At 39.0% G+C, this 27,853-nt stretch overlaps 4 protein-coding genes across 8 annotated transcripts; 2 read left to right on the forward strand and 2 right to left on the reverse strand.

Moving 5' to 3' along the window:
• Window positions 1-1,454: 1,454 nt before the first annotated feature.
• si:dkey-238o13.4 (uncharacterized protein LOC560780 homolog) lies at window positions 1,455-4,163 on the reverse strand. Its single transcript, XM_026927545.3, has 6 exons — window positions 3,958-4,163; window positions 3,323-3,430; window positions 3,100-3,239; window positions 2,708-2,804; window positions 2,395-2,519; window positions 1,455-2,284 (listed from the first exon to the last, which is right to left on the reverse strand). Exons 1-6 carry the CDS (start codon window positions 4,040-4,042, stop codon window positions 2,120-2,122), a joined length of 720 nt encoding a protein of 239 aa, XP_026783346.1. The 5' UTR covers window positions 4,043-4,163; the 3' UTR covers window positions 1,455-2,119.
• Window positions 4,164-5,475: 1,312 nt separating this feature from the next.
• On the reverse strand, window positions 5,476-11,718 carry pdf (peptide deformylase, mitochondrial). 4 transcript variants are annotated; one of them, XM_026927492.3, is made up of 3 exons: window positions 10,919-11,666; window positions 9,873-9,977; window positions 5,476-5,822 (listed from the first exon to the last, which is right to left on the reverse strand). In XM_026927492.3, exons 1-3 carry the CDS (start codon window positions 11,475-11,477, stop codon window positions 5,797-5,799), a joined length of 690 nt encoding a protein of 229 aa, XP_026783293.3. In that variant the 5' UTR covers window positions 11,478-11,666; the 3' UTR covers window positions 5,476-5,796. The 4 variants fall into 4 exon arrangements, with proteins under 4 accessions (XP_026783293.3, XP_026783291.3, XP_053090754.1 ...); XM_026927490.3 differs by lacking the exon at window positions 5,476-5,822 and having other exon boundaries at window positions 9,790-9,977; window positions 10,919-11,502; window positions 11,642-11,718; XM_053234779.1 differs by lacking the exon at window positions 5,476-5,822 and having other exon boundaries at window positions 9,790-9,977; window positions 10,919-11,502; window positions 11,657-11,672.
• Window positions 6,318-9,867, forward strand: spata2l (spermatogenesis associated 2-like). 2 transcript variants are annotated; one of them, XM_026927488.3, is made up of 3 exons: window positions 6,318-6,456; window positions 7,188-7,524; window positions 7,650-9,867. In XM_026927488.3, exons 2-3 carry the CDS (start codon window positions 7,189-7,191, stop codon window positions 9,108-9,110), a joined length of 1,797 nt encoding a protein of 598 aa, XP_026783289.2. In that variant the 5' UTR covers window positions 6,318-6,456; window position 7,188; the 3' UTR covers window positions 9,111-9,867. The 2 variants fall into 2 exon arrangements, with proteins under 2 accessions (XP_026783289.2, XP_053090751.1); XM_053234776.1 differs by lacking the exon at window positions 6,318-6,456 and adding an exon at window positions 6,683-6,794.
• Window positions 11,719-13,882: 2,164 nt separating the features above from the next.
• Window positions 13,883-22,390, forward strand: uri1 (URI1 prefoldin like chaperone). Its single transcript, XM_026927555.3, has 11 exons — window positions 13,883-14,267; window positions 16,058-16,092; window positions 16,368-16,446; window positions 16,664-16,799; window positions 16,946-17,037; window positions 17,158-17,215; window positions 18,980-19,169; window positions 19,775-20,030; window positions 20,155-20,306; window positions 21,164-21,407; window positions 21,535-22,390. Exons 1-11 carry the CDS (start codon window positions 14,196-14,198, stop codon window positions 21,715-21,717), a joined length of 1,497 nt encoding a protein of 498 aa, XP_026783356.3. The 5' UTR covers window positions 13,883-14,195; the 3' UTR covers window positions 21,718-22,390.
• Window positions 22,391-27,853: the final 5,463 nt, after the last annotated feature.

Consider the following 27,853-nt stretch of genomic DNA (forward strand, 5'->3'; position numbering starts at 1 on the left):
AACTTTCATGCTAATGCCACCATCAACACCATCATGCTTGTCATCTCGTACATCACTAACTAGCCAAGCTGAATCTCTGCTGCTATAACTCAGCACAGATGTGTTGTATAGCTGCATTGCATTCCTGGGATTTTGTTTCCACTACTTCTATGTTGTCATTATCGTGATGTTGAAAATTGCTGGAAATGGTGAGTGAGAAAAGAAGCTTTTGCTCCTCTGTTTTTAGGATATAACAGCAAAACCTGACTGTTATCCTTTGTTTAAGATTGTTGAAAATATTTCCTATTATTTATTGTTTAAATCCTATTAAACAGCATTGTAACTGCACTAGTAATGTCCACCCGTGACATCAGTGCAGTAAACCACTTCTCTCAGGAATAATGATAATATAGCACTGACCAAAATATTGCACCAAAATTAATAAGCACATTTAATATTTCATGGTGGACTTTTCCCTTAACTTGAACCTTTGCAATACACAAACATTAAAACATGAATGTCTATCAGAACTTAAGCCTCGCACTTCTCTGTGCTTCATGTCCTTTTACGAGCAGAATTAATAGTTTATCTTGTTTGCAAATGAAACATCTGCAAATCTGAAATACCACCAATTCCTGGAAATCATGTCTTGAATCATAAGTGCGGTACATAGCGTGACTTGACTCACTGGCCCTCTGTGACCTCTAATGAAATGATACAGACCACTCAAGTATGCTAGCAATCATCAAGTGACACCACCCATTTAAAATTATTTTAGTGGATGTAATACTGGATAACCCTTTATAACAAATCACCTGTGGTATGGTTTTAATAAAGCACAATATGATGTTGCCTGTGATGTATTTTTGTCTCTGATGATTGTTTTAAGAAACTGAAGAGCAGCCATGCCTTTTTCTGGCATGAATACCGCATTGTCTCATGGAAGGTTGAGTGTTGCCTTTCTTGGGATGATGTTTAGTTTTTAAATCTGTTCCAATATTTGAGTTCCTATTCCTTTTGAGGAGAGCAAAAAATTCCATTTTTAATAGTATCCAGATGAGAGAAGTGGAAGTCACGCCCGGTACCCTCAACAGGCACAGGTGACTCACCCCCTTCAAGACCAAACACGTGTAGGTTTGCAGAATTCAGGCATTTTTGCATATCTCTCTGGTCTGTTCTACTGCTCTGTATTTCAGTATTGATGATAAACAAAGGGTTGATATGGAGATTAATTACTACATACAAACATATTATGGTGACACAAAAGTGCTGCAGAGGTTATCACACAGTCTTCTGCTAATGTGCTTCAGTCATTTCCTATTCTCTGAACCCAAAACCTGCCTTGGGATGCCACATACATCATTTTTGTATTCCTTTGTCCAACAATTTGGATACAGAATTGGGCAAAGAACAGAAATGATCAAATTGGGTCTGGTCATTTGTGAGCCTGTTTTACTAGTCACTAGCCACTCCTGTGATTTCAGTTTTTTTATTGGAATGACATACATTTTCAAGCACATATGTAAAGTACACCATTACAGTAAACAAACAAACAAAAAGATCTACCTTCTGTGAGATATCCCTTGTCGGGACACTTGGACGTTCTACTCTCACGGCTCTGTTTATTTTCTGGCGGTGTGGTGCAGGATAACTGGAACCACATAAGCAGAACAGATGTAGACTGAAGGATATTTGTGAGCAGGGCAGGGAGTCACGCAAGGGAGATCAGATCCCTCCTCCAGTCCTAACACTCTACCATCAACCTGAAGCCTGGATTAAACTATAAAGTTGGAGTGCAGTCCAAGATATTTCTTCCCTTTCATTCTCACGTTACCAAGTAGTCCGTTTCTGTGCCTCCTGAGTCACACTGCTATTTTCAAACCAAGTGTATTCGTACACAGCTACACCCTGCAGAAGCTGTGCCTTTCTAATGTGTATTGTGTGAATCTGACCTACATACAATGGAAAAGCATTGACAATGATTAAGCTTTGTGTATTAATTCGCATGCAAAGTAAATGACACAAACAGACAATAATAAACTGGATGCTAAGTATAACCAACATGCTGTATTTCTGATAGCCTGAATGGTGCTTATGGCATTGCTCAGGGATGAATGGAGACTACAGGTTGCCCTCATCGTTACAGGATGACGGTTTTTAGGTCGGCAGGGCAGTTTATGTTGAAGACGGTGTGAGATTTATTCTTCCTTTCCACCAGCATAGCCACAGCCTCACCTAACTCCACATGATTTAGGTACCCAGGCCCCATGCGCTCTGGGGTACCAACACCTGTGTTGATCTTCACCTACAAGAAAAAAAATTGCATAGCAGAGTTTCAGTTGGAAATGTTTTGAGTCGCACAGAAATCAGACAAGGATTAGTTCATGAGGGCAGTTGCGAGACTGCTAGACAGACCTGATTAAGTTTGCAGGGAATTTCTGGGTACTCTTCTCGCAGAATCTGACAAAATGCCAGGGTGCTGGCTGAGCCCACCGTCAAGAAGCCTGTGCCTGGCATCAGCAGCTTTTCCCCAGCGCCCCCTGCAGGAGAGAACGATTTCCCCAATATAACTGGATGCGCAAAAAGGTTCATTCGAAAAGAACATGTACATATCAAGTGAAACAGTCCTTCTACAGCATACGTTTATGTCAGTTAACTATAAAATAATACCAAAACCAGATTTTCAGTGGATTATCACTCCATTGGTACGCATATTAATAATACCCACCTGTAATAAATGTGTAGGTGCAATTGGGATCGTCTCTCACCAGGGGGAAGAATGTTTTCCATGATACAAATGTGCTGAACAGAAGTGTCTCAATAACCTGATAACCAGAGAGCAGAGGCAGGGTCAGTAAAGGATGGATATATTGTAAGCTGGTAGTGCTGTGGAGGAAATCCTACTGTGTATTGTGTATGAAGGGCCAATAATAATAACTTCAGTACTTACTTAACGTGATTGTATAAAGGAATGGATGAGTGGATGGATGTTTAGTACTCATACAGTTATTAAAGCTCACTGTGAATCAATTCCTGACTGTATTCCTGACTATATGACTTTCATTTCCCTGTTTGCCTATCTGACTAGATGTTCTGAAAGAGCTCATGAGTATAGCTCACCCAGTGGAGCTCTTTGAGAGGCTGGGTGTGTGGTGGTCCTCCTTGCCACCAGCTGAAGCCCAGAGACGACACCACATCTGTAATCTTCCCCACAGACTTCAAGAGGGTTTGCTTCACTTCTTCAGCTTCCTGCTCTGAACCTGGGGAGAGGCACAATTTTCTTTTGAACAAATCCATCCATGCTGACCAAAGACGCCCCATGTGTGTAAGATGAAATACTTACCAACATTCCCTACCAGAGTCGTCAGGTTGCCTTTGGTGGAGGGCGAAACAAAGCCTCTGAGCTTCTCTAGTTTACTCTTGTCTCTAGAGATCACAGCAACCTTAAAACCTTTGTAATAATAAGAGGAACTTTAATTGCATGGCATCTTTCACACATTATAAAGCAGCAGAGAGTGTTTTACATCAATTAACAAACTAAATTCTGTTTGCACACTGCGGTCTCCATGAAGTCAGTAAACTCATCTCTTTGAAATAATACATTCATTAAGCTGCCAAAGTAGTTCTGCATTATTCATTAGTGGACACCCACTCTTCTATTATTATTATTATTATTATTATTAACATCATCATCATTATTATTGATAATAATAATAATAATAATAATAATAATGAAGAAATAAAGAATTATTATTATTATTATTATTATTATTATTATTATTATTATTATTATTAATGAAAGAAAGAAAAAGAGTGTTATATTGTTTTTCTCATGTAGTTTATCCCCTGCTACATACATGGAACAATCTCATTGCTGAATTAACTCTTAATGCTGAATTAACACGTTTTTGCTGAAAACACTCCCACTGTGTTTGCTGTGCAGTGTGCATTCAGCCTCAGGTGCTTGCTTGTTCTTACCTCTGTCCAAAAGCGCCTTCACCAGCCCGGAGCCCACGGTGCCCGCTCCCCCGAGCGCTAGGACCACGCGCTCCCCGTTCGACATCACTGCCACACGCACGCGCACACACGCAAACACACACCTGCTGTGTACTTAAACACACAACTCTCACGAAGTTTGACCGGTTGTATAATGGTCATAGTGCGACGATGCAGAGTTTTAAAGAGATCGCGGGTAAACTGTCACGCCCATTTGCCACTTTGGCCACGCCCTCATGTGGGCGGCACTACCCATCTAATTATCATATTCATAACATTTTCATTCGTGCTCATTAGACTCAAACGCGACGGAATAACTTACTTTATGTGAAAGAAATTACGAGAATTTGCTTTAATATGCAATACAGAACATAACAATTAAAGTGTTAAAATTAATGTTGGAGAGAGAGGTTTTTCATTACTGAATTAACGCATTACTTTGGAGGATCAGAAGCGTAATAATATTATGTGTTTTTGGCGCCATCTAGTGAAACTTTACTACACAGTATTTTATTTGTACCCTTATAACTCAGCTCTTTTCTGGATGTATCTGATTTGTGCATATTGTGCGAGTTAGAAATAGAAATAAACCACATCTGTTTTATGAATATATTTTTTAAAAATGTTTGTTTCCTCTGGAAAGACTTGTGCACATACTTCCCTCATTCAGTGAAATCTATACTGGCCCTTTCTCTTAAAGATCTCATTTGCTATTTCTCCAGTACAGACCATATTCAGGAACATGTGAGTAACTGTTTTATTCTCATCACCAAATAACTTCATACATAAGAATAAATGTAGCAAGATTGCTCCTAAATTTAACATTTCGATGGTAGAAATTAGTTATACACTTAAAACTCTCAACTAAATTTAACTTTCATGGGGAAAAATGGAATGTATTTGTTTTAACCATGTGGGGAAAAAACAGGCAAAAGCGTCAGTTAAGAAGCAGGCTAAATTCTGCCACATTTATTGCTCTTAAAATAAAGATATTAAGATGTAAAGAATAATGCTGCAGGAGACAACCACAGGCACGCAGCAGCTCCTTAACCGTTTACGGAGTGACGTCAAATCAACATGGCTGCGCACAGCATAAGAAGTAAACAAAGGAGAACTTCTTACTTTTAAATGAGTTACACTGTATATACAAGAATTTGCTTTAGATCAGTCAACATACAGACATATTAGCTTGTTAAATCTATAACACTGACTATACAGTTCGCTGTTTGAGGAGGAAAATATACATCACTCATCACAGTCAGCTGGCTGGCTTCCTAACACAAGACGAACATGGAGGCGACCATGTTTTTTTTTTCCACTTTGCAATTCGAAATTGACGTCATTCCAACCTGAAACATGAACATTATACACTTTCGTTCACTTGCAAATATGAAACATTATACAGTTTAGTATGTATAATCCATTTATAAAACAGTAAAGAATAAGAAATGAAGTAAACAAAAGGTGCCAGTGAAGGTAATATTACAAAGAACAAAAAGATACAAGTTAAAATTCAAATTTTATTTGTCACACACACAAACATACACAGTATGTTGTATACCATATACAGCATACCATACACAGTAAGTGGGCATACATCTGTCAGATTAATACTTTGTAAAGCTGACAAACTTTTAAGGTCTTTATCACTTTCTTATTCAGAGTCTCTAATACTGTCCATGTACAGCCTTACTTCAGTCAATAAAACCATAAAATGGGGGCGACCTGTACGTTGCCACTTGTAAGGCAGGTCAAAGCTACGTTCATGAACACGTGGGAACTGTAAAATCTCCGACTTCTCTGAGTCGCGATTCCGTGACGTCACTTCAACATGGCGGCGCTCATAGCTAAAAATAAAAACAAGAAACAACAGCATGATTTAAGGTTTTTAAGTAGCCTTTTGAGTTCCTTTTATATTTGAACTCACTAAACTGGGTGATACTTTGATCACTGACATGTTAATTCTTTCTGCAAGATTTTTAATCAAATTGCTCTTTCATGCCATTTTCGGCGCTATTCACAGTGAATTAGCACATCCACTTTAAAAATAAATTAAACACTATCCAAACAACTATTTCATTCCAGCTTACAGTGAGTGTTCATTTTATTTCCGACTTCAGACGGCTGAATTCGCATGAACTCTAATGTGGAGGTTACGAGTTGGAAAATTCCGAGTTGTCGTGAACGCGGCGTAAACCGTCGCAGCCGTGAAGCTTCATGGGTAAATTCAAAATGACTTCCAAATGATCTGTGCACTACATATAGACTGAAATAATGGTTTTGTAGTACACTTTTTATCCGAGAGGGTGCCATTTGGAACATCACGTCACGTCATTTGCGGAAGTTGCGTCAAAAGAAGTTGTTTTTCTGATTTCACTTCAGCTGGGGTCGGATAGTAAGGCGTGCTGCTGTTTAAAGTTTTTGTGTTTTAATACAACTCAATTTTAATCCGTAAACACGAAGAAAGTGGACACATACCAGGTTGTTAATAGTTTTATGTCTTTAAATTGTTAGATTTTTAAAAATTTCAGTATTAGTCAGATTTAGAAAAGTCGCTCAGTCGACTGACAGGAAAGTGGTAACCGGAAAATGTCTGTTTTAGACAAAAATAATAATAATAATAATAATAATAATAATAGTTAAAGGGCTGTCTACGAGGTTGTCTATAAATATTGTTCTAGTTTTAGTTAATTTTAGTTTTCTGACTCAGTCCTCGTCGGAAATAAACAGCTTTCGTTTTCATTTCGTTTGTTAGCGAGCTTTCCTGGATATAACCTGGAACAGGACAATTGGCGAATCTGCTTATTTGCGATTTCACGGTATTTTATATGACTGTTGATGTAGTTGTGTAAGTTTGTAAACTCATTTGTAATCATAGTTGTGTTTTTTTTTTTTTGGGGGGTGTCACATATTAAAAAGCCATACAAAGGAATACAAATACAAATAGAAAATTGCTAGTCATGTTGTGACTACTGAAACCCAAAGTCCACTATAGAATAATTCTGATAATATATTATGTTTCATCCAAAGAAAATCAGCCATATCTCTCAAGGAATTAATTATAAGGGAAAACATAATTTTTGTAATATCTAGGGGAAAAAAATCAGGTCTAAAGCGGTTGATACTTAATGTTTAAAAAAACTAAAGTTTTATATTTAATTGTTTAAAAAGTTTCAGAGTGCATTCTAAGCTTATCTGTATCCTGTTTTCAGGATGAGTGCTGGAATTAGAAAAAATGGGATTAGTTGCTTGGAAGTTTATCAGGCCAGCCTGGAACGACGAGTTCAACAAGGCGAGTGGGATCTGGTGTGCCGAGATGAAGAGCTGTGTAAGGAAATGGAGACACGTCTGTCTGAATGCAGTCCTCAAAACTTCCACTCTCAGCTTGGGCTAGACTGGCTGTCAGTGATGGAGGCTTCACTCCAAGCATCACACCACACATTGGGCCAAAACAGGCTCAAAAGTCTTATTAAGGCATTTGAAGTGCTAGAGCTTGCAGCACTAAATCTCTATTTGTGCCCATGGCGGAAAGAGTACAAGGTGGTGAAGGTATGCTGATTTGTTGAATTTTGTTAAATGTTTCAAATGGGACTTAAAACATGATTTTACATTTTGTTCTATGATATTTAAGTTTAAGATATCCTAAGCTGGGAATCTACCTTCCTTCTTTTTAGATGTTCTCGGGTATGTTCACTCACTGCGTCAAACCCGCTCTGACGGCACAGCAAGCTGAAGAGCTGTTTGCATTACTCGGATACCAGCCGGCAGGCAGCAATGAAGAGGAGCTGAGACTAAGCACAAAACCAGTTCATTCACATACCCTTCTCCAGCTGGCATGTGGTTTCTTCACTGCCCGTATAGAGTGCCAGCTGCTGCTTACTGCTGTGGCCTCCTTGGGTGGCAGCATGGAGTGGGCGCTTCAACTCATTCACGAAAGAAAGCGTGGCTGCACTTTTCAAATAGCGCTGGACAGTACAAAGAGAAAGCTGGAGTGTGCTCCATGCGATACGCCATTAGCTCTAGATGCAAATCTAGATCTGTACACCGATGACAATCTGGCCGAGCGTAGTCACATGGCCTCACCACCCAGTCTTCCTTACATTCCACCCAGTGACGCTCCCTTACCACATAACATGTCCCACAGTAGCACTTCCCAGTCAAACAAGGAGAGGAATGAAAAGAAGGCACAGACTGTCTCCATCTCATCCCTGACCTGCCAAATCAATGCAACACCACAGAAGACTGACTTGAGTCTAAAGCCGTGTGAAAATGAAAGACAATTTACAGTAATGTGTAATGCCCAGCTTAATGCCTCAAAAGAACTACAACATATGTGTAACTGTTTAAAGTCATATGGGTCATATCCTAATCAATGCCTCCAGTGTGGAGAAATTCATAGCGTGGATTGTCCTTCTTTTAGGAGCTGCATTGAGCAAAATCATAAAGTCATTTTTGCACAGCAGCACATGATGAGTGCACTATCCCCAACCAGACAGGACCAGATACAATGCTGGGAAAAAACGCCAAAAGATGATCTGAAGCAACACAGCTGTACAAAAAAACCCAGCAATGATTTCTTCTTTGTGTGCCATGATTGTTATTATATCCATGATGAAAAATGTGAGGAAATTCAGAGGTGTTTCCGTATAGGACATAATGTGCAAAATACAGGAAGGTTACAGCCAGCTCAAGTAGAAAGAGGGGTGATTGCACATACATGTTTTAAGGCAGAACATACAGGCTATGTAGTCTGCCACACATGCAACAAATCCCATGACGTCTTATGTAAAGAAATACAGAGCTGCCAGATGTCTAGTCACAATGTGGTATACATGCTTGAAAATAACGAAAAAGCAACCCAAGTCAAGGCCATGCCTTTACACCAGTGCTGTACATCCGCACAGCCAAAGTTTGCCTGCCTCACTTGCAGAGTTTTCCATACCGATTCCTGTGAAGAGAATCAGTGCCCAAGACAACATGAAGTACAGAGTCTCAAATACATGTGCTGCACATGCTCACACACTGAGCTTTACGTTCTGTGTAGGTACTGCTGTGCCCAACATTGCAAAAAATGTTGGTTTAAAAGCCCCCTGGAATGTAAATGTGGCATGCCTTTTCATAACTCCCCTGTTTAAAAGAATGGCTGAATAACTCGTATTTATCTAGCTGCTTTAAAGGCAATTTACCAGATTTGTTTTCACCTGTTGTTACAGCCAAATTATAGTAGATACAGTTACAAGATGGACACAAATACTTTTATAGGTTATAGAGTTATAAAAGCCTTTGTGTTGTAGTTGTGAAAAAGCCATGACATTATCAGACTACTGATATGGTTCTTAACAGCTCTGAAGCTTGAGTTTAATACATAACAAGCCTGAAGTGTTCATTTGCTTCCTCAATTTGGAGATGTCTTTATGGCTCTGTTTAGTTTCGTTTTCTACAGAAGAAATGCATTCTAACTGCTCTTCTGATAATGCACAGCTGCAACAAAACAGACAACAAAAACGTCTGAGCCATGGCTGTGGCCTGAGGATGACAAATTACAAACTTTTTGACCAAATTCCAGTCTGTAATTTTAACTTTGGTTGACATCTTAAGTCAGCTTTTTGTGTGGTGATGATGTTGTTAATTTTCTGGTGATATAATTGTCTGATAATGTGGGATGATTCTTCACACAAACGTGCATAAATGATAATTGCCTTAAATCTTTACATGTAAATGCACTTATTACTGTATTATAAAATTCCATTTTATCTACTTATTTATGTTAGGATGGAATAAAAAGTTTTAGTTTAAAGCAAAATTAACAGCAAGCAAATGTACATTTTTTTTAATGCAGAACTGCTATTCATTGTATTCCTCCCAGTTCACATTAATAAATGTTTTACTGTCCATACGGTCAACATAAAGAATTCCATTGAGGTGATCCATCTCGTGCTGCAGTATCCTTGCTGGCCAGCCATTCGCTTGCCAGGTGACAGGCTCTGCTTTTTCATTCAGTCCTTTAGAAAGAAAGAATGATCAGAAGGTTACATCACTAGATAGTTTAGCAATTTAGTTGTAACTGTTGTCACAATCTGCTATTCTATCTTTGCTTCTGCCCCTGAACTTAACTGTTATCGTTCACCTATTGGTCTTCAGTAAGCACTTTATCCTGGTCAGGGTCTTGGTGGATCATGCACACACGGCACCATGCACACACATTCACACACTCATTCACTCCTAGTGTGGTCAGTCCACCTACTGGCACGTTTTTATATTTAATACCTTTTTACCTGAAATGTAATTGGTCTTATTTCTCTAAAGATTATTTATTATTATTTATTTTTTCCATAAACAGCCCTAAAAACTGCTTGTCTTTTTTCTCAGTTGTAAGTCGCTTTGGATAAAAGCATCAGCCAAACAAGTAAATGTGGAGTTTTGCATGTTTGCCCTGTGTCTGTGTGGGTTTCTAGTTTCCTCGCACCTCAAAAAAATGCAGAAAGGTGGACTGGCAACACTGAGTTGCACCTCGGTCCAAAATGCGTTTGCATGCTACCCTGTGATCTCTGCTGAAAAGAAAAAAAAACAAAAAAAAAAACAAATAGAAACCCTGAGAATTTGTAATGGATTTAATCGGATCTGTATTGGTTTTAATGGAAACAGTAATTAATGGTCCCTGTGGGTCTCTACTGGTAGTTTGTTGCCTTCTGTTGGTGGCATGTTATGTCCATTAAGGACTGGTAATGGTAATGGTTGTAATAGTTAGCTGATGGTTTGTAATGGTATTTGTAGTGGAAACCATTAGCATTTCTGTGATGGTTTCTATTGTTTTTGGGTTTTTTTCCCCCAGCAGGGAAAGACTGGCATCCCATTCAGCATGTGTTCCAGGGAAAGACTCTGAGCAGGATAAAGCAGTTACTGAAGATGACAGAGGAAGTGACCAGAACATGAGCCTTGTCACCTGAGACCTCTACAGAGGTGTAGCGTGGGACACAAGCCGAGAAGCCCGAGATGCTCTCACAGGCCTCCTGGAAGTTGACAGTCTGTCCGTCCAGCACACGGAGCTGAGGATTAATGAACACCTTCAGGGGCACCGAGACCAGCCCCCGGGCCTCGATGGCAGCTGGAGGATTCTCCTGCAGCATTTTCTCTGAATACTCCACAGCTATGATGCGCAGAGGAACCCCGACCTGCGGCGCGCTCAGTCCCACACACCTCAGCCTGCGCATCACCGTTACCATGGTGTTAATCACGCGCTGCACTTCCGCTCCCCGCACAGCTTCCGGCTCCACATCTGCGGCTCTGCAGCGCAACACCGGATCTCCGACCTGACACACGTGACTGTACGGAGGAGCTCTGGGTGCTATGATTTTCCTTTTAACATACTGCAGGTACGAGCGCGTTTTCACGCCCGTGGACTGAGCCCGGAAAGGTGCAGTGCATGTGTGAGGACACAGCGAGGACACATCAGTCCTAACTCTTAGCATACAAGCTAGAAATGTCCTCAGATGTCTGCTCATTATCAGCTCAGCTCAGCTCCTCTGACTGCAAAATGTACAGGAGACGGAAAAGGTAGAAAAGAACAAGTAAAATGACACATTAAACACTGAGCCGACCCCGTCATGAATACAGCACGAGAAACACAAACACGAGAGCTGCACAACGACTCAAACCCATAGCCTACCTCTTCACTCCTCACCTATTCGTCCTTACTGGGATCCAATATGGCCGCCAAACAACATCGGGACTTTTTTCCCCTTCAAAATAAAAGTGCAAAAAAAAAAGGATAGAAAATCTATAATCATGGTTTCTTATATCTGTATGCACAATACTGTATAATATATATTAAGCAAATTCTCTGTTCATAAAGTGCCGATGAATTCAAAATTGTTATTTCAGAGTTTTTGTATGGGGCACAGTGGCTCAGTGGTTATCATGTTTGCCTCATACCTCTGGTGTGTTTCTGTCCCTGCTTCAGGGGTTTCCTCTGGGTACTCCGGTTTCCTCCCCCAGTCCAAAGACATGTGTTGTAGGCTGTTGTTAGGCATCTCTAAATTGTCCGTAGTGTGTGTGTGTGCCCTGTGATGGGTTGGCACCCCATCCAGGGTGTCCCCTGCATTGTGCCCTGAGTCCCCTGAGATAGGCTCCAGGCTCCCGCAACCAAATCAGTATGATAGTATCATCAATATGATCCCGCAATCAAAAAGCAATATGATAGTATATATACAAATAATTTTGTGGATATTCCCATTTTAATTTTATACTTCATCACTTCTGGGAAAACAATAAAAAATTTGTGATCGTCCAATTAAATGCTCCGTAGAACCATACATGTCCCGCCCTCAGATGAGAGTTTTGCTCTGTAGAAGAAGCGCATTAGAAGTAAACATGGTTCATCAGGGCATTTTTGGATGTGTGGTGTCCCGCACACTAATCATTTTAAAGAGAGAGGTACTTGTGTGAGGTCATGGTTATGTGACCACCACGTCTCACAAAAGAGTGTTTAACCAGCTTGGGGCCCCTCAATATGTCCCTTTTTCAGACTGAGCGAGAACGTGATTCTGTTTTTATATGCCCTCGTCTGAGCTTCTCCATCAGTAAGAGTAAGCAAAAGGCTCTCGTTAATCTCTTCGCTGTTCTCCATATTTAATTATCTCACTAAGCTACTGTCAGGTGTGTTAGGGGAGTGGTGTATCTCCAGAGCTATTGGCTGTTGTATAAGTCAGTCAAGCATTCCTTCCTTTCAGAAGGAAGTATGTCAGCATACAGAATCAAATCACCACGATGAAGCTATTCCTGGCGACTTTAAAAATTCTGTGCTGATGGTGTAAATGTTTACTTGTTGACATTTAGTTTCTGTCCCCCATAATGTGGACCACTTTTCTAATTGTACAACAGACCTGTAAAGGCAGTACAAAAGCAATATCCAGAGTTTATTTGACTTTATTCTCCCCCAAGGATGATTCAACAGCTGCAGCTTACCCAGAAAGCAGCTGCAAGATTTCTAACTAAGACCAAGAGAAGGAGTCATGTCACTCCAAACCTAAAATCTTTTTATCGGCTTCCAGTAAGTTTCAGAATGGATTACAAAGTGCTGTTACTGCTATAGAAATCGCTATAGAATATAAACCAAGCAGGTCTCTTCCATATATGGGAACAGGTCTACTAATGGTGCTTAGAGTTAGGACCACACAGTGAGAAGCTTCATTAGTATGCTATGCATAGCTAGAGCTGGAGCAGCTTCCAGAAGACCTAAGCTCCACCCCAGACTTAGCATTTAAAGTCAACCTTTCTGTTTTCTTGTGCCTTTAAACAAGCACTGGGGACTAACACCGCACTGCACTTCATCTTGCACTTTTACTTCATACTGCCTCCTTTTCTTTTAAATTTTCTTTCACCCTTATTTTATCTTGCTATTTTAATAATGCTCATTTTATTTTACTTATGTTTTATTCTATTATACTTTGTTTTATTGTTTGTCATTGTGAAGCACTTTGAGTTGCCTTGGTATATGAATTGTGCTGTACAATTAAATCTGTTTACAGTGTGTACGGTCTATGGTTTATAACTGTCTGGTGTTTATTTTGTAATTACATCATCCATATAAAAATATGGACCTTATATATTTTATATTGTCACTTGTATGTTCAAAACCTTCCTGTTAGATAAACAGATGACAGTTGAAAATATTGTTTTAAATTTCATATCTAATCACTGATTTCTGTAAAATTAGTTCACACTGCAAATACACAGATCTTGAAACAAAACTAAATAAATATATATTAATTGTCGTGGCAGAGCTCTTTGTGCTCTTTTCTATGATGTTTTGGCTGTACTGTGATTACCAATATACATAGTTTATTGACTTGAATTGTTCTGCGTAAATTGAACGCACCAATAAACGCCTCGAAGTAGCGTCACGTGGCCTCTAACGGCGGTGGTGTTGTTGTTAAGAGACGAACATGGCGCAGGTGGACTAGTACTGCTGGCGATTTGGAAGAATACAACCAGAGGGATAATTTTTTTTTTGGAAAAGCTCGATCCTGTACAATGCAAGGGTGAAATGGTCTCAATCTTGAATTGGATCACTTCTACTGCTTCGTTGATGACTAAAAGGCGACCAGGACGCAGGAATACATTCAACGCCATTCATAAACATTTCTATAGGACTTCAAACCCCTGAGTGTTGTTGTTGTTGTTGGATATTTAAAACGATTTCTTACGGCTTACAGCAGAGCATGGCCGGTAAAGTGAAAACGAGCAGTGATTTACCTAAAGGCATGGATAGATTAAAGGAGGAACACAGAAAGGTAATAAATAATCATTTAAGCTCTGTGCACAGTGTGTGTGTGTGTGTAAGCAGGACTGGAGATCCTACGTGCACGTCTCCATGACCTGTTTAGAGGAAGGTTAAGTTATAGCACTGAGTTATTAAACTAGCTCCACGATAAAAGAAGACAAATGACGGCGATTTGCACGGAAATGACACTGAAATGTTTGTGTGCTTTCTAGATTGTTCTAAACTGTCACGTGTTTTCCTGGTTGCTAGACTGGCCACATGGGAAGATGACGCTAATGCTAACGCTGTTCAGGCTTCTTTCAGCCAGTTACAGTAGATACATGGGAATGACAACACTATATTCTTTATAATTAATACTTATATTTTCAAATATGAGGATACCACGCCATAGTTTCAAACTAGCCTTCATATCCTTTTTTTAATGAGTCAGTCTAAGCAAAGAAACAAGTCGCCATATAATGAAAAGAACTCCAATATAGTATAGAGTTCATGTTGTTGTAAGTAACTGGTTGTAGCCACCTACTAGAAGGTTGTGTAGCTATTTTAGGTTCCTCAGGGAAAAGTGACCCCTGCACATAAGGAGAAGGTGCAGTGCTAGAGCAAAAGCAATCACACCAGTTAGGGGGGAAAAAGTGAAATACAATACACAAATGATATTACATTTTAATTCATGACATGCTGTTCAATGTGCCACACTGAAAAGCAAAACCTTCACTGGATTGCTTTTACCGCTGTTGATCCCTCTAATGAATCTTGGTAAGATAGAAAAGCAATCACAACAGTGAAAGAATGTGTTCTGTAATACACAAACGGTGATGTTTTTCATCAGTGACATGCAGAAAACGTTCCACACTGAAAAACAGAACCTTCGTTGCACTGCTTTTACGGCTATTGATCTTTTTAATGAATCTTAGCAGGGGATTTCTAAGATAGAAGAGCAATCACAGCAGTGAAACAGTGATATGCAATACTTAAACCGTGTTTTTCATCAGTGACATGCAGAAAACGTTCCACACTGAAAAACAAAACCTTCATTGTTAGATGTGAATGGAATTTCCCCTTTGCATAGCATTTCACTTTCAGCTGTGCTGAAATGCAGTCACTGTCCAATCACAGACCTTATCTGCACTTGGCGTGTGGTTGTAGTTGGAGAAGGGGGAAAAAGACCTGAAAACGTAACGTTTCCAGGAGAATTTACTGTCCATATAAAGGGAATACCCTTTATAGTTTCTTATTGCCTCATTGTTTTTTTTTCCATTTCTACTGCACTGATTGTTGATCCCTTAATCATCTATCTTTTCAGAATAACTACCAAAACATGACAGCAGGACCAAGGAGTTAAGTCCAATAACCAATCCGTAACCAATACAGAATTACATATTGACAACAGTACGACTATAGGCAACGATGCAACTGTTTTGCAGTCTTCATCATATTTAATGTGTATATTGGAACAAAATACATGTAAGGGGCAGAATATGTAAAAAAAAAAAAAAAAAATCTATAACAAGGAGTGTGTGTTAATAGGGACTACTTCTGCTTTATCAGAGAGGTGAGTAAGTGTATGTAATCATGTAAGTGCTTTTTTAAATTATTTAAATGCTATTAGTGCTGAAAATATCGAAAATAAAATGTTTCTGTGGTTCTGCACTCTTCAGTGGTAGGTGATACTGTATAATAAGCTCCTATGTCTAAGGCAGCTGTTTGATGGAAATGGAAGTTCTCGGGTTTTTTTTTTTTTTTTTCTTTCTTTTTTCAGTTCAAGGGTTATAACAACATGTGTCACTGTTCCAACAACAGGTGGTGAAAGACTGCCAAAGTCAAATCGCACACTGGTGAGTGTCATTTCGCATGGTTATAAAGAGCCCACAACCTTTATATAGGCATGCTGGGTTTTTTTTTTGTTGTTTTGTTTTGTTTTTAAATAATTTTTCAACTTGCTCCTTTAATTACTATTCTATATCTATGTGGAGATTACACATTGTGTAGATATAGAAATGGAGAAAGGTGCATTCTCATTCTTGCTATGTTACTCTGTTGCTTTCAGACATTATTACAGAACATAGACATTATTACCTATTGTGTTGCTTTTTTCCTTTGTCTCTACCAGGAGAAAATTGGAGAATGATTATGAAAATCTGCAGGAGCGCCTCAGCACTTTGCCTGATAAGGTGTCCTATGATATTATGGTAAATAAGAAGTGTACCAGTTTTGTTTCCTTTTGCTCCAGGTTCTGCTTTTAAATTCTTGTGTAATTTACAGAATTTTGGGGGGAAGGATTATCAAATTTTCTTGTTCACATACTTTCTCTGTTGCTTACTACTTGTGTAATCCTTTAGCCTTGCCTGCTATAGAAGTCATGCAGGGTTTGTGAATAATTAATGGAATTTCTGTCTGTCATTTTAGGTACCATTCGGATCTTTGGCTTTCATGCCTGGGAAGCTGGTTCACACCAATGAGCTCACGGTTCTCCTCGGAGATAACTGGTTCACAAAGTGTTCTGCTAAGCAGGCTCAGACACTTGTAGAACACAGAAAGAAACGTGAGTTACATTTGGATTCATGGGCCCGTCTCTGTTTTTTACAGTATTGTGTAAATAGGCTCTTTGAATAACAATTAGGTCATTTGCATAGCCATAACAAATGGGCCACATGACATGTAATACACTTCATGCATGTTCTTTTCTAGATGTAAAGAATAAACTTGATGATTTGCACAAAGTGGTGAAGAGTTTTCAAGACAGAGCTGGCTTCACAGAAGATCTTGAAAAGATGGCCTGTGTAAGTGTTTCAACTCCTTAATGTTTTTTTTTTTTTTTTTTTTTTTTTTTTTTTTTTTTTTTTTTTTTTTTAAAACAGCTCATGAAAAGCTTTCCCATAACAAAACTGTGCTCTGTACAGGATAGAGAATTTGTAGACATCAGAGAAGAAGTGGGAAAAGAGGAAGCAGTTACCAAAGGTAACTCTACACACACCAGTAGTTCACTAGATTGTAGGATGTTCACTTTAATTTGTTGTATGACTGTGGCAAAAAAACAAATTCCTTTTTTTTTTTTTTGATAAATCTGGGGACTGTTCCAGAAGGCATAATTATATAAAACATAAGATACAATGTCAGAAAAATTGTTCATATCTCAGTCAAAGTCTTGTGAACTGTAATTATTACAATTATAATTAATTATATACAACAGATTGGGAATGTAACATGGGACAGTGAATAATCAACATATGCATGATTGTGATTTTTTTTTTTTTTTTTTTTTTCTTTTTCTTTTTTTCAATGGATACTCACTGTGCTGTGCAACTACATGCTGCATGATCATGACATCCTTGTAGATTATGATTAGATAAAGTTCATGGCTTATAGAAAGTGGAAGTGTGGGATTTTAGATGCCTCTCTATGATGGAGTTTAATCTTAACTTGTGCACAAGTAGGTGGGACAGGCTGGCTTGACCATTTTAAATGTAAGTGTATATGCTCTGTGTGATGTCTGAATTGATCTTTAACAAGAGAATGCAAATGAAGATTCATTAAATCTTCCATTGCTGATACCCTGGCAGTGTATGCTCTAAAACTGAATGGCAGGTCTTAGGGCTGAGCGCATGAAGTACACAGAACGGAAGTACACATGTGCGTGGAAGCTTCTCTGCCTGCTTGATTCACTGCCCTGTGCTCACGAATAGTGTGGACTCATCACAACAGCTCATGCTCTCTGTTAATCATAAGCTGAAATATCTGTAACAGACCCCTCGATAAATAGATTTATGATATCTGCTTAAGTCATCCATGATATATTCACTGCATATGCAGTCCTGCTTTAGAGTAGTAAGTCTAGTGATTCTCCAGTGAACTCAGGGCTGTGGATCCTTCGCTATACTCAGTTTTATCATAACCTGACACTCCTGATTCCGGAAATTAATAATGAGTTGATGAGTTTGATCATGGTTGTTTTGAGTAGAGAAACACTGAAACTGTGCAGTGGAACTTCACTAGACGTAACCCTTTCATGCATAAATTATTTATATACATATCCAGATTCTTTAGGATTTTTTTTTTTTTTAACTTAAAATTGTATGATATATGAATTTTGTTTCTGTCTAACTATCATATTAAAAAGTGGATTATCCATAAGTTAAAAAAAACAAAAGGCTTATACAGTATATACCTGAAATAATAATAATAATAATAATAATAATAATAGTAATAATAATACTTTACCAATGTCTAAAACATTCAGGTCTATAATATGTAAGGCTGAAGACAAAAATGTTTTAGAACATATCATTTCTGAACATACAAAATGTACACAGTTAAGGACTTGCTTGACACAAACGAGTTAAAAAAAAAAAAAAAAAAAAAAAAAGACCCAAAACTAAAGATCTAAGGAGTTAAGGAGTCTGGCACAAAACCATTTTTACTTTACTTTTTCTGTTTGTTTTTTTTTTTGTTTGTTTGTTTGTTTTTTTTAAATTTTATTTTAGGTAGAAAGTTAGTAAAAATTGAGAACGACAAACAGTCTAGAGAGCTACAGAAGGTTATGTTAAGTTGCAGTAATGCTCTCAGGTGATTTACATTTTACACAAATATAAAAGAGCCTTAAATTTACTGTTCATGAGTGTGGACACTATGCATGCAAGGGTTAATAGTCCCTGTCTTAGCATTAACTATGGAAAAGGTGAGTGTAATCTATGCAGTACAGTGAGTGTAATGTGTATTTGACAGGTAAACATCGTGTGGCCCACAAGCCCAACTCCAAGCCTAAGGAGGAGTATGTGCTGCAGCTGGAGGAGGAGGAGGAGGCAAACGAGAGTGTAGATGAAGGAAACAGTAAAGGAGTGCTGACAGAGGAGGAGCTGTGGGCGCGGCTGGATGAGCTGGAGCGTCTGGAGGAGGAGCAGGATGAGAGAGACAGGTGAGATAAACTTGAACCTCTGTGTGTGTTTGTGTGTTGTGTTCAAGAGGAGGTGACTAAAACACTAATTGGTTTTAACAACATTGAAAAGTAAAATTCTTCTAGCTGCCATGGGAGCGAATATTGTGTGTAGCATAAACTATTGAGAGAGAAGAAATGGACAGAGTTGGTAAAACATTCTCCTTTTCTGTTAATAGTATTAGCAGTCTATTCTCAGAGGAGCCCCTAATATAAGTGCTCTCATTTTCCACCTACTTTGTGGCTACAGTGAAGCCCATGACCAACTATCAACAACAAAAACAGTCCCCCCCGATTACACTAATGATGCTTATAAAACATACAAAATATAACATGGACTTAATCATGTGTTAAACAAAACAGTTGCTAACGGTTCTTTTTTTCATTGCCAGTTGGCCATATGTTAGAAAAACACCGTCTTTGCTCTGCATTTAAATGTTTTCTTATTTTAATGGCAGCTGTAAATGATGTCTATATTTAATCAATTTTTAAATTTTTTTTATACATCTCTTAAATATATTAAGAGAATGCTTATCTGCAGTTGTTCTATTATGAAATGACTAACCATCTTTATTTCTGTCCATCAGAATGGACAGCACGGATACCAACGGTGAGGACACGACTTCCTCTTCGTCAGAGGAAGAGAAGGAGGCAGATGCTGGCACCACGGTCCAGGTTAATGGCCATGAGCAACACAGGGACTGTGCTCCTGCCTCTCACACAAGCCAGGTCAATGGTATCCAACCACAGCTTGATGATGATGATGAGCAAGAAGAAGGCGGCGAGGAGGAAGGCGATGCTCTGCCAACTATCTACTTCAGTCATACAGTAGAGCCCAAAAAAGTAAGAAGTCACTACAACTGCTGTTGCTTCTTTTTAATTACTAACACATTTTAGACCTAATTCACTGTGTAGCTGTTCAACAGTAAGTCTGAGTAATTCTCTGTCTGTGTCTTCTGTGGTTTAGGTGCGAATAAACACAGGAAAGAACACTACTCTCAAGTTCAGTGAGAGGAAAGAGCAGAAAGAGCAGGCCAAGCGTAAAAAGAAGAATGGCAAATGCAACGGCCATGCTGTTCACGAGCATCATAAAATCACGACTCCTGCTGATATCTACAGGTAGCAGTCAAACGCTCTGGGTTTACTGACTCTGATCAAAGCCAGGCCCAGAAATTATTTCCGTCTGATTTCATTAAAGGTGTAGTCTTGTCTAATGGCAAACTAATTTGAGTTTGGAAATCTGACTCTTGGAGCCCTGACACACCAAACTGACATCACGGAAGTAATGCCAGCCAAAGGTCACATGGTCGCTTCAGGTCATGTGAAACACACTGCACATGCTACAGCTGATAGATAGCTGGCATGCATGTCCATTCTGCTACCTGTGTGAACTTGGATAACTCTCCATACCAAGAGGTGGCAGTAGTGCAGGGGAGAGAGGGGGGAAAAAAAAGGCCCAGAGGATCACAGGAAAATGTCTCCAATCACACACTACTGTACTAAATATGCTGAAATGGTGTGCTGTCTATAATATTAGTATCTATAGTGGCATACTGTTTTGACATACTATTGAGTATTAGCCAAGCTTGCCATTTTCATGCCCCTGTGAATCTGTTTAAACTGTCTGTTCAGCCATTTTGCTGCACACATTCTATAATACAGCATATGAGCCGAATCTGGGAAATAGTTTAAGAATTTATGCACTCTATGAACTCTTTTTTGAAAGTTCTTAGCTCGCTTTCTGAAGAGATTTGCTTCACTAAGCAGCCATTTTGAGCAGTCTCTCTGCTGCTTGCCTCCAAAGCTAATTCGTCATGTGCAATTAGTGACCAGGGCAGACTATGGCAGTGATCTGGGAACCAAAAATTACAGCCTGTGGTTAGCCAGAGCCTTGGTGTGTCAGTGCCCTTAGACTCAATTCTTGGTGTTCTAGCATAACAGTCTTAGATTGCAGATATTTGTATGTGTGTGTGCAGGGTATTTGTGGATGTAGTGAATGGTGAGCCTGTCCCAAGGAAATCCATCCTGAAGTCGCGCAGTCGTGAGAACAGTGTGTGCAGTGACACCAGTGAGAGCAGCACAGCAGATTTTGAGGAGCGCCGTGCTTTTGTTAACCGCACACACAGCCATGATGAAGGCACTCACAGTGACACCAGTGATGGTATTACTGAAGAGGACAGTCCAACTGGAATAAGTCTTCACCCTAATGGACGCTTTGAGGTATTGGAGACCTGTGTAGCACCTGAATGAACTTAACACATGCTGCTAAAATGAAATGCAAATAATGCAAATGTCGTTTTGATTTTCATGTGTGTCCTGACTCGTGAATGCGCACACTGTCTTTCAGGCTTTTTCAGGGACAGTGATTGAGAAAGATCCACTGCCCTCAATGATCCCTCACCTGACGATCACCCCTCCTGCGTTACCCACAATCCTTGAAAGAAAGCAAGAAGAGGTGGGCTCAGAAGTGCCCCAGGATCCACCCAAGAGGGTGTCAAAGTTCAAAGCTGCCCGGCTGCAGCAGAAGTGAGACTCTCTAATGGTGGTGTGTGGGTGTGTTTTTTTTGTTTTTTTTTTTGTATGACAGTAATAATTGGTGGTTCTGCACACCTCTGTCCTGCCTCTCCTTCTTATTTCAGTCTTTGCTGCTGTTCTGTGCTGTCTTGCTCAAGCCAGTCCGGTCTATTTTCACTGAATATGCATTGTGTGCTATGCATTTTCTGAACATCCGCTTTATTCTGTCCTGTCCTAACAGTAGGAGATGCAACACTGCACAAACATGTTCAACCTCTCCGCTCTGCTGAATTGGCCAGGCACATTTTATTCATTTATTCACTGAAACAAAACTGCATAACTCACCTTTTCCATATATACCTACTGCCTTTGCTACGTGTTCCTCTAGACCACACCTATATGAATAGAAAACAGTAGCATCAGAAATATGCTACACACACACACACACACACACACACACACACGGCAGGTTACTGTCTTTGTGATTTTACTAGCTGCAATGGTGACCTGTCAGATAGAGGTGTTTTGTACCTTATAAAGTATCTCACATGTCAGTCTGCTTTAACTTCTAAACCTTTCTAAGTCTTCTACATTGAGATTATTTTGCTGTCTCTCCAGTCTTTGGATGTGGATCAGCCTTTTGTGATTGAATACAAATGTTAACCAGAAAATAAAGGATTTTGCCAATACTGACTGTAGTCCTGTTTGTTATTCAAGCTTAATGGAACACCACTTGGTTGTGCAGTTTGAATATAATTTATAATATGTTATTATTTGGTATGTCTGACATCTGGAACAGGCCTGCAGAATTAATGCTACTTCCATACCAATACTGGACATAATGCAAAATTTCAGTTATCAGATTGTAAATGTTGTTCTGTGTCAAAAAAAAGTGGTTCGTTCGGTTTGGATTGAATCTCACTATAAAGTGGCCTGCTTTCTATTTTTGATTTGTTTGTTCACTGTGTTGAGCAAAATTTGGAAGAGGCCCCAATTGTTGTGTGCTTTACTGCTGTGTTGTGGAGCTATAACCACTAGAGGGAAATAAAGTTCAATTCACTGTTCATTATTTGAACACATTACTCTATCCTTTCTCCCAAGACTATTCTGAGTTGGATGTTCAACCCAGAGCCAGCTAGAGTGCCAGTTGCTCACTGCTCTTCATAATAAGCGACTGAAACTTGTCTATCTCTTCTGTTCTATCTTCAGATTATTGAATAATATATCTTAATGTGTGTGAGTGTATTTAAGTGGTCAGTGTTTAGTGTAGTTATTGTGAAGCCAAAGGCAATTTTACAGAAATGGACAGTAAAGTAATTTATCTAGATAAATTGGACTGAACTATGAAGCTAGAGTAATGTCTTGGCAAGACAGCTGGTTCATACAAAGCTGGCTTTGGATTGAAACTAAAATGTCTTGAATTACCAGCCACTAAATGTGTGTATATATGTCTGTATATGGAGGCATATATAATGTCTTTGGAATGCAATACACATTATCTTCCAAAGACAGTATGAAGCTAGATGTCTGTCTGATTATATAAGTGATGCAAACTTGATGTCACGTTTTGCATTTAGAAGTTGTAGGAGTATTGAAGACATCCATTTCTGTGTTTTGTTCCTGTATTGGTGGCTTGTGCTTGTTAGATTGCAGTTATCCATCAGTACATGAGCTCATTGACATTTAGAATTGACGGGACCTGAGTCAGCAGCTGGATTCAATGGCACGTAGACCATGCAGAATTTCTGTTCAATATACTTTAACTTGAACATATGCAGCACTTTTTTTACTGAGGTATTGCAAATGCAGTAGAACTGAAATTCATAATAAAAATAGGCAATTTTCAGCCAGCCTTGCTAGTCTGTCTGTCCTCTGCATCACCCAAAGCTATGAGTATCTCAGTCAGTCAAAGCCATGAAGATTACACTAATGATCCTTTCCCTGCATTTGATCTTGGTGTCTACAGCCTCTTTCAATTCTATTCAATTTTATTTATATAGCACCTGCACAATAGACGTTGTCACAAAGCAGCTTTTATAATCCAGTTTATAAAATTTAAATAAAAATTTTAAATTGTTCCCTATTGAGCAAGCCAGAGGCAATGGTGGCAAGGAAAAACTCCCTGAGATGACATGAGCAAGAAACCTTGAGAGGAACCAGACTCAAAAGGGAACCCATCCTCTTGATAGTGACACCAGATAGTGTGATTATAAATAATGTCTCATCTATAACTGTATACTATAGTGCTAATTATGTTAACAGGAACACGAGTATGAGCATCATACTGTAGAATTTTAATTTTAAGTATATCATATCAAACTTAAGCTCAACAAATTTTCAATTGTTCAGTGATGGAGACTTGAGTGTTAACTGTTCTTAGCAATTGCAGTCCTTAGGCTATCCAAGGAAGAGCATGAATATGTTATATGCATAATGTCCTACCTCATGGACTGTAGAAGACACACTTCAGAGGGGTTATTTTCTCATGTAGTTAATTGAAACATCTGATACCCATCTTGAAGGAACAACCATTAGAGATAATTACACACTAATTAATAAAGTGCAAAACACATTTAATGAAGAGTATCAACATGCATTTGTCTGATGAGGTTCATCCTCAGTCTCAATCCCAGCATGCTCCAGAGTATGCATAAACAAAACAGTACAGTTACACACTGTAGCTCATCCTTTGTGTATATTGTCCTATAGTCTTTTATCAGTACTCAATTTCCCAATAATATCTGGGAAGCAGTGGCCTTATAATGGATCTTTTCGTACTGGTTGATATGACAGACACATTGTAGTGTATGTATGAGATTAGAGAATACACCGCAAGAATCTGAGACCACTCCTTAGTACAAAATTTCTCCAGGGCCTTGGGTCATTTTCACTTGTGGACTCTCCTCTTCAGTTTTTCAATGGTTAGATTTCTCTCACATTTTCTGTGCGAGTTTAAGGTAATTAACCACAAAGACATAACATTTCTTTAATCTTTAATATATACTGTATATTCCCTTCTTTGTGTTTTTTCTCTGAAAGGAAATCTGAACATTTCCAGTTGCACAGAAGACATGCACACCTGTTCTGTCTCCTCTCCCCAGCCCAGCTTTTTATTATCACAGTGCATATGTATGCCTGCTTTTGCCTTGAAAAACAACAGATCACCTTGGACAGCTGCGCTGCCTCCCCCGTTTCCGTGGCAGAACTGATGATTGACAGTTGGTCTGACAATTCCATTCAGCCACCACCTGCTTGCTGTCAATCAAGCGTGCCATCCTGGGGCTATTGACAGAGCTGTCAGCCTGTGTGAGACGTGTCTGTCAAAGCCCCTCTACACAGTTGTAAATTGTTCTTCCAGTTCCCTGGTTCATTTCCCCTTATTCCCATTTGAAATATGAGGTGATCAACAACTCCTGACTTTCTATGTTACCTCTCTTCTTTGTTTTGGAAGTTAACCTGGAAAGTGGCACAGTATTTGGTTTGGCTATGCATAAGATACATATCAGTGTATTGTATTTTTGCCATATCACTCATCTCTATACCTTGCCATTTGAAATTCCAAATGGGAAGACTAAATCACTTTGTGTACAATGCGGTTAAGATTGATTAAAATTACTGAATTAAATTCATATGGATGAAACAATTCACAGAGTTTTGAAAAATGCAAGAACTTTAACTCATGTCCCTACTTGACACGTTATGCCTGAATTATTATAGTTGCAGTATATGCTGTCCTGGAAATTCTGACAGTTATTGTGACAAGGTACTGAAACTGTCTTCATGTGCATTGTTTCTGCCAAATTCATCCAATCCATAGTGTAATAATCTCATAATTTATCCTTGATGTATCTCTCTACACTGAGCATTTATCATAACATCAAGAAGCTTTATGCTATAATTTGGGAATATTGATGTGAACATACTCTCCTATCTTACACACAGCATCTGCAAAGCATATCAGTTCCAGCCACGACTGCAGGAGTCTGTCCTTCTGTTAACTGTTTAAATGTCTTTGCAGTGAGCTTTTTCAAGCACATTATAGCCTAAATGGTAGGAAGAGTTGCCTGTCTTCCACAGCTTTTGTAAAATAAACTCTTTGTTGGGAAAGTAAAAATCTTGGATAACTTGGCTTGAAATGGAGATAGCTGCTTAACAAAGCAACATTGCCACATAGAAAACAGATGAGCATGTGGGTTTATTTAAGTGATATGAGGCATGAATTCCAAAATAGCACTATTTAACTAGTCACGAGTTTTGTGTGTGTGTATGTGTGTGTGTGTGTGTGTATGTCTTTATTGTTTACTGCATATAGTTGGGAGACAAATTGAAGGAACACTGAACAAAGTCTTATTATGGTGCTTGGCCACCATGAGCTGCCAAAACAGTGTCAATACACATTGTACGTAGATTCTACAAGTCTCTGGAAATTTACTGGAGGGATAAACACCATTCTTCCAAAATATATTCCCTTATTTGGTGTTTTGATAATGGTGCTCGAGAGCGATGTCAGTCCAAAATTTCCCATAGGTATTCTGTTGGGTTGAGATCTGCTCACTGTGAAGGCTGTGACATATGATTTACAGTGAGCCCTTGTGCCCTGTAGATGGGGCGGAGTCATCCTGGAAGAGACCACGCCCATCAGAATAGAAATGTTTCATCAAAGGATAAAGGTGATCAGTCAGAAGAATGTTACACTTAGCCTTCCTTTTAAAGGGACAAGCTGGCATGAACCAGAAAAATGTCAGCAAAATGCCCCAACAGTATAATAGAGCTTTTTCTTTTAATTTGTCAACCATCTGTTAATCATTCTGTATAGAGCTCTATGCAGGGCAGCAGTGAGGGAGGCACTGGACAGAATTTAGACACGTACTAAGTGCACTGAAAACACATAATCACAGATGAAAATATGGCTGTTGTATATAGTTATAAATAATGTAATCCCATCCAAGGTGCATTACTGTTTTGCACCCAGTGTCCCTGGGATAGGCCCTGGATCCACTGCAATCCTGACAAGAATAAAGAGGTTACTGAAGATGAATGAATGAATTAATGAAGTATGACTATGAGAATGTGTAGACTAAATCACTGAAAAGTTTAGGGATGAGTTTGAGATTTGGGCATAAATAATCTTTCTTGCTTGAATGGGAGTATATTTTAATTTATAATTAATCAAATGTATGCAATATGTCCATTTTCTAAATGTGGACAAAACATCAGCCCATGAATGAAAGTTTTTTTTTTTTAATTTGGTCACACTGAGTTTGCAAACCTAACAATAAAACCTAACAACTTGAAAAAGTCCTGAGACTAAAACACATTGTACGATGCCCTTATATGTTTGGCTATGTTAAAATTCCTGTGGTTTATGGTTAATACTACTAGCTTTCTAAACCAGTTATACTTAGAAACTAAAAAGAAAAACCTCTTTAAGGGTTCCCCTAGAGGGGCCATTCATTGAACCCTTAGGGATGCTCAGTATTGCTTTCATTTATTCATTTTCAGCAACTGCTTTATCCTGGTCAGGGTTGTAGCAGATCCAGAGCATATCCCAGGAACATTGGGCATAATACATCCTGAATGGGATGCCAGTCCATCACAGAGCATCATACACACACATGCACACACTACTTCACACCTAGGGGCGATTTTAAAGTAGCCAGTTTTTGGTAGATGGGAGTAATTTGGAGAACCTGAAGTAAACCCATGCGAACACAGGGAGAACATGGATAACTCAACACAGACTGTAATGTGAGCTCAGAATCAAACATCAGACCTTGTGTGAGTTGCTACGCCACTGTGCTGCCCTGGATGGAAAGCTTTCTCCAAAAGTTTACTTTGGAATTTAGAGGCGACATCGGGGTTCAGTCGGTGGATAGGTTTTATTTGGTGGTAAAAATGAGGGCAATATATGAAAACATTGTCCTGATTTGCTTAACATTTCAGACAATGTTCTCTAAATTTAATCAGATGACTTGAAAATTGAATGAAAACCATTTGACTGTTCCTTTGATTGCTCATTCTGGGTTTGAAGCTGCCACTAGTTTGACTTGTGTACAGTGGAATGCAGAGTGAAGTATAATGATTTAATGATTCCTCTCCTTCCCTTCACCCTATCTCTCCTCAATGTTTGCGCTTGCCATCAGCCCAGCAGA

This window comes from Pangasianodon hypophthalmus, chromosome 6 (assembly GCF_027358585.1).
Source record: "Pangasianodon hypophthalmus isolate fPanHyp1 chromosome 6, fPanHyp1.pri, whole genome shotgun sequence".
NCBI classification, from domain to species: domain Eukaryota; kingdom Metazoa; phylum Chordata; class Actinopteri; order Siluriformes; family Pangasiidae; genus Pangasianodon; species Pangasianodon hypophthalmus.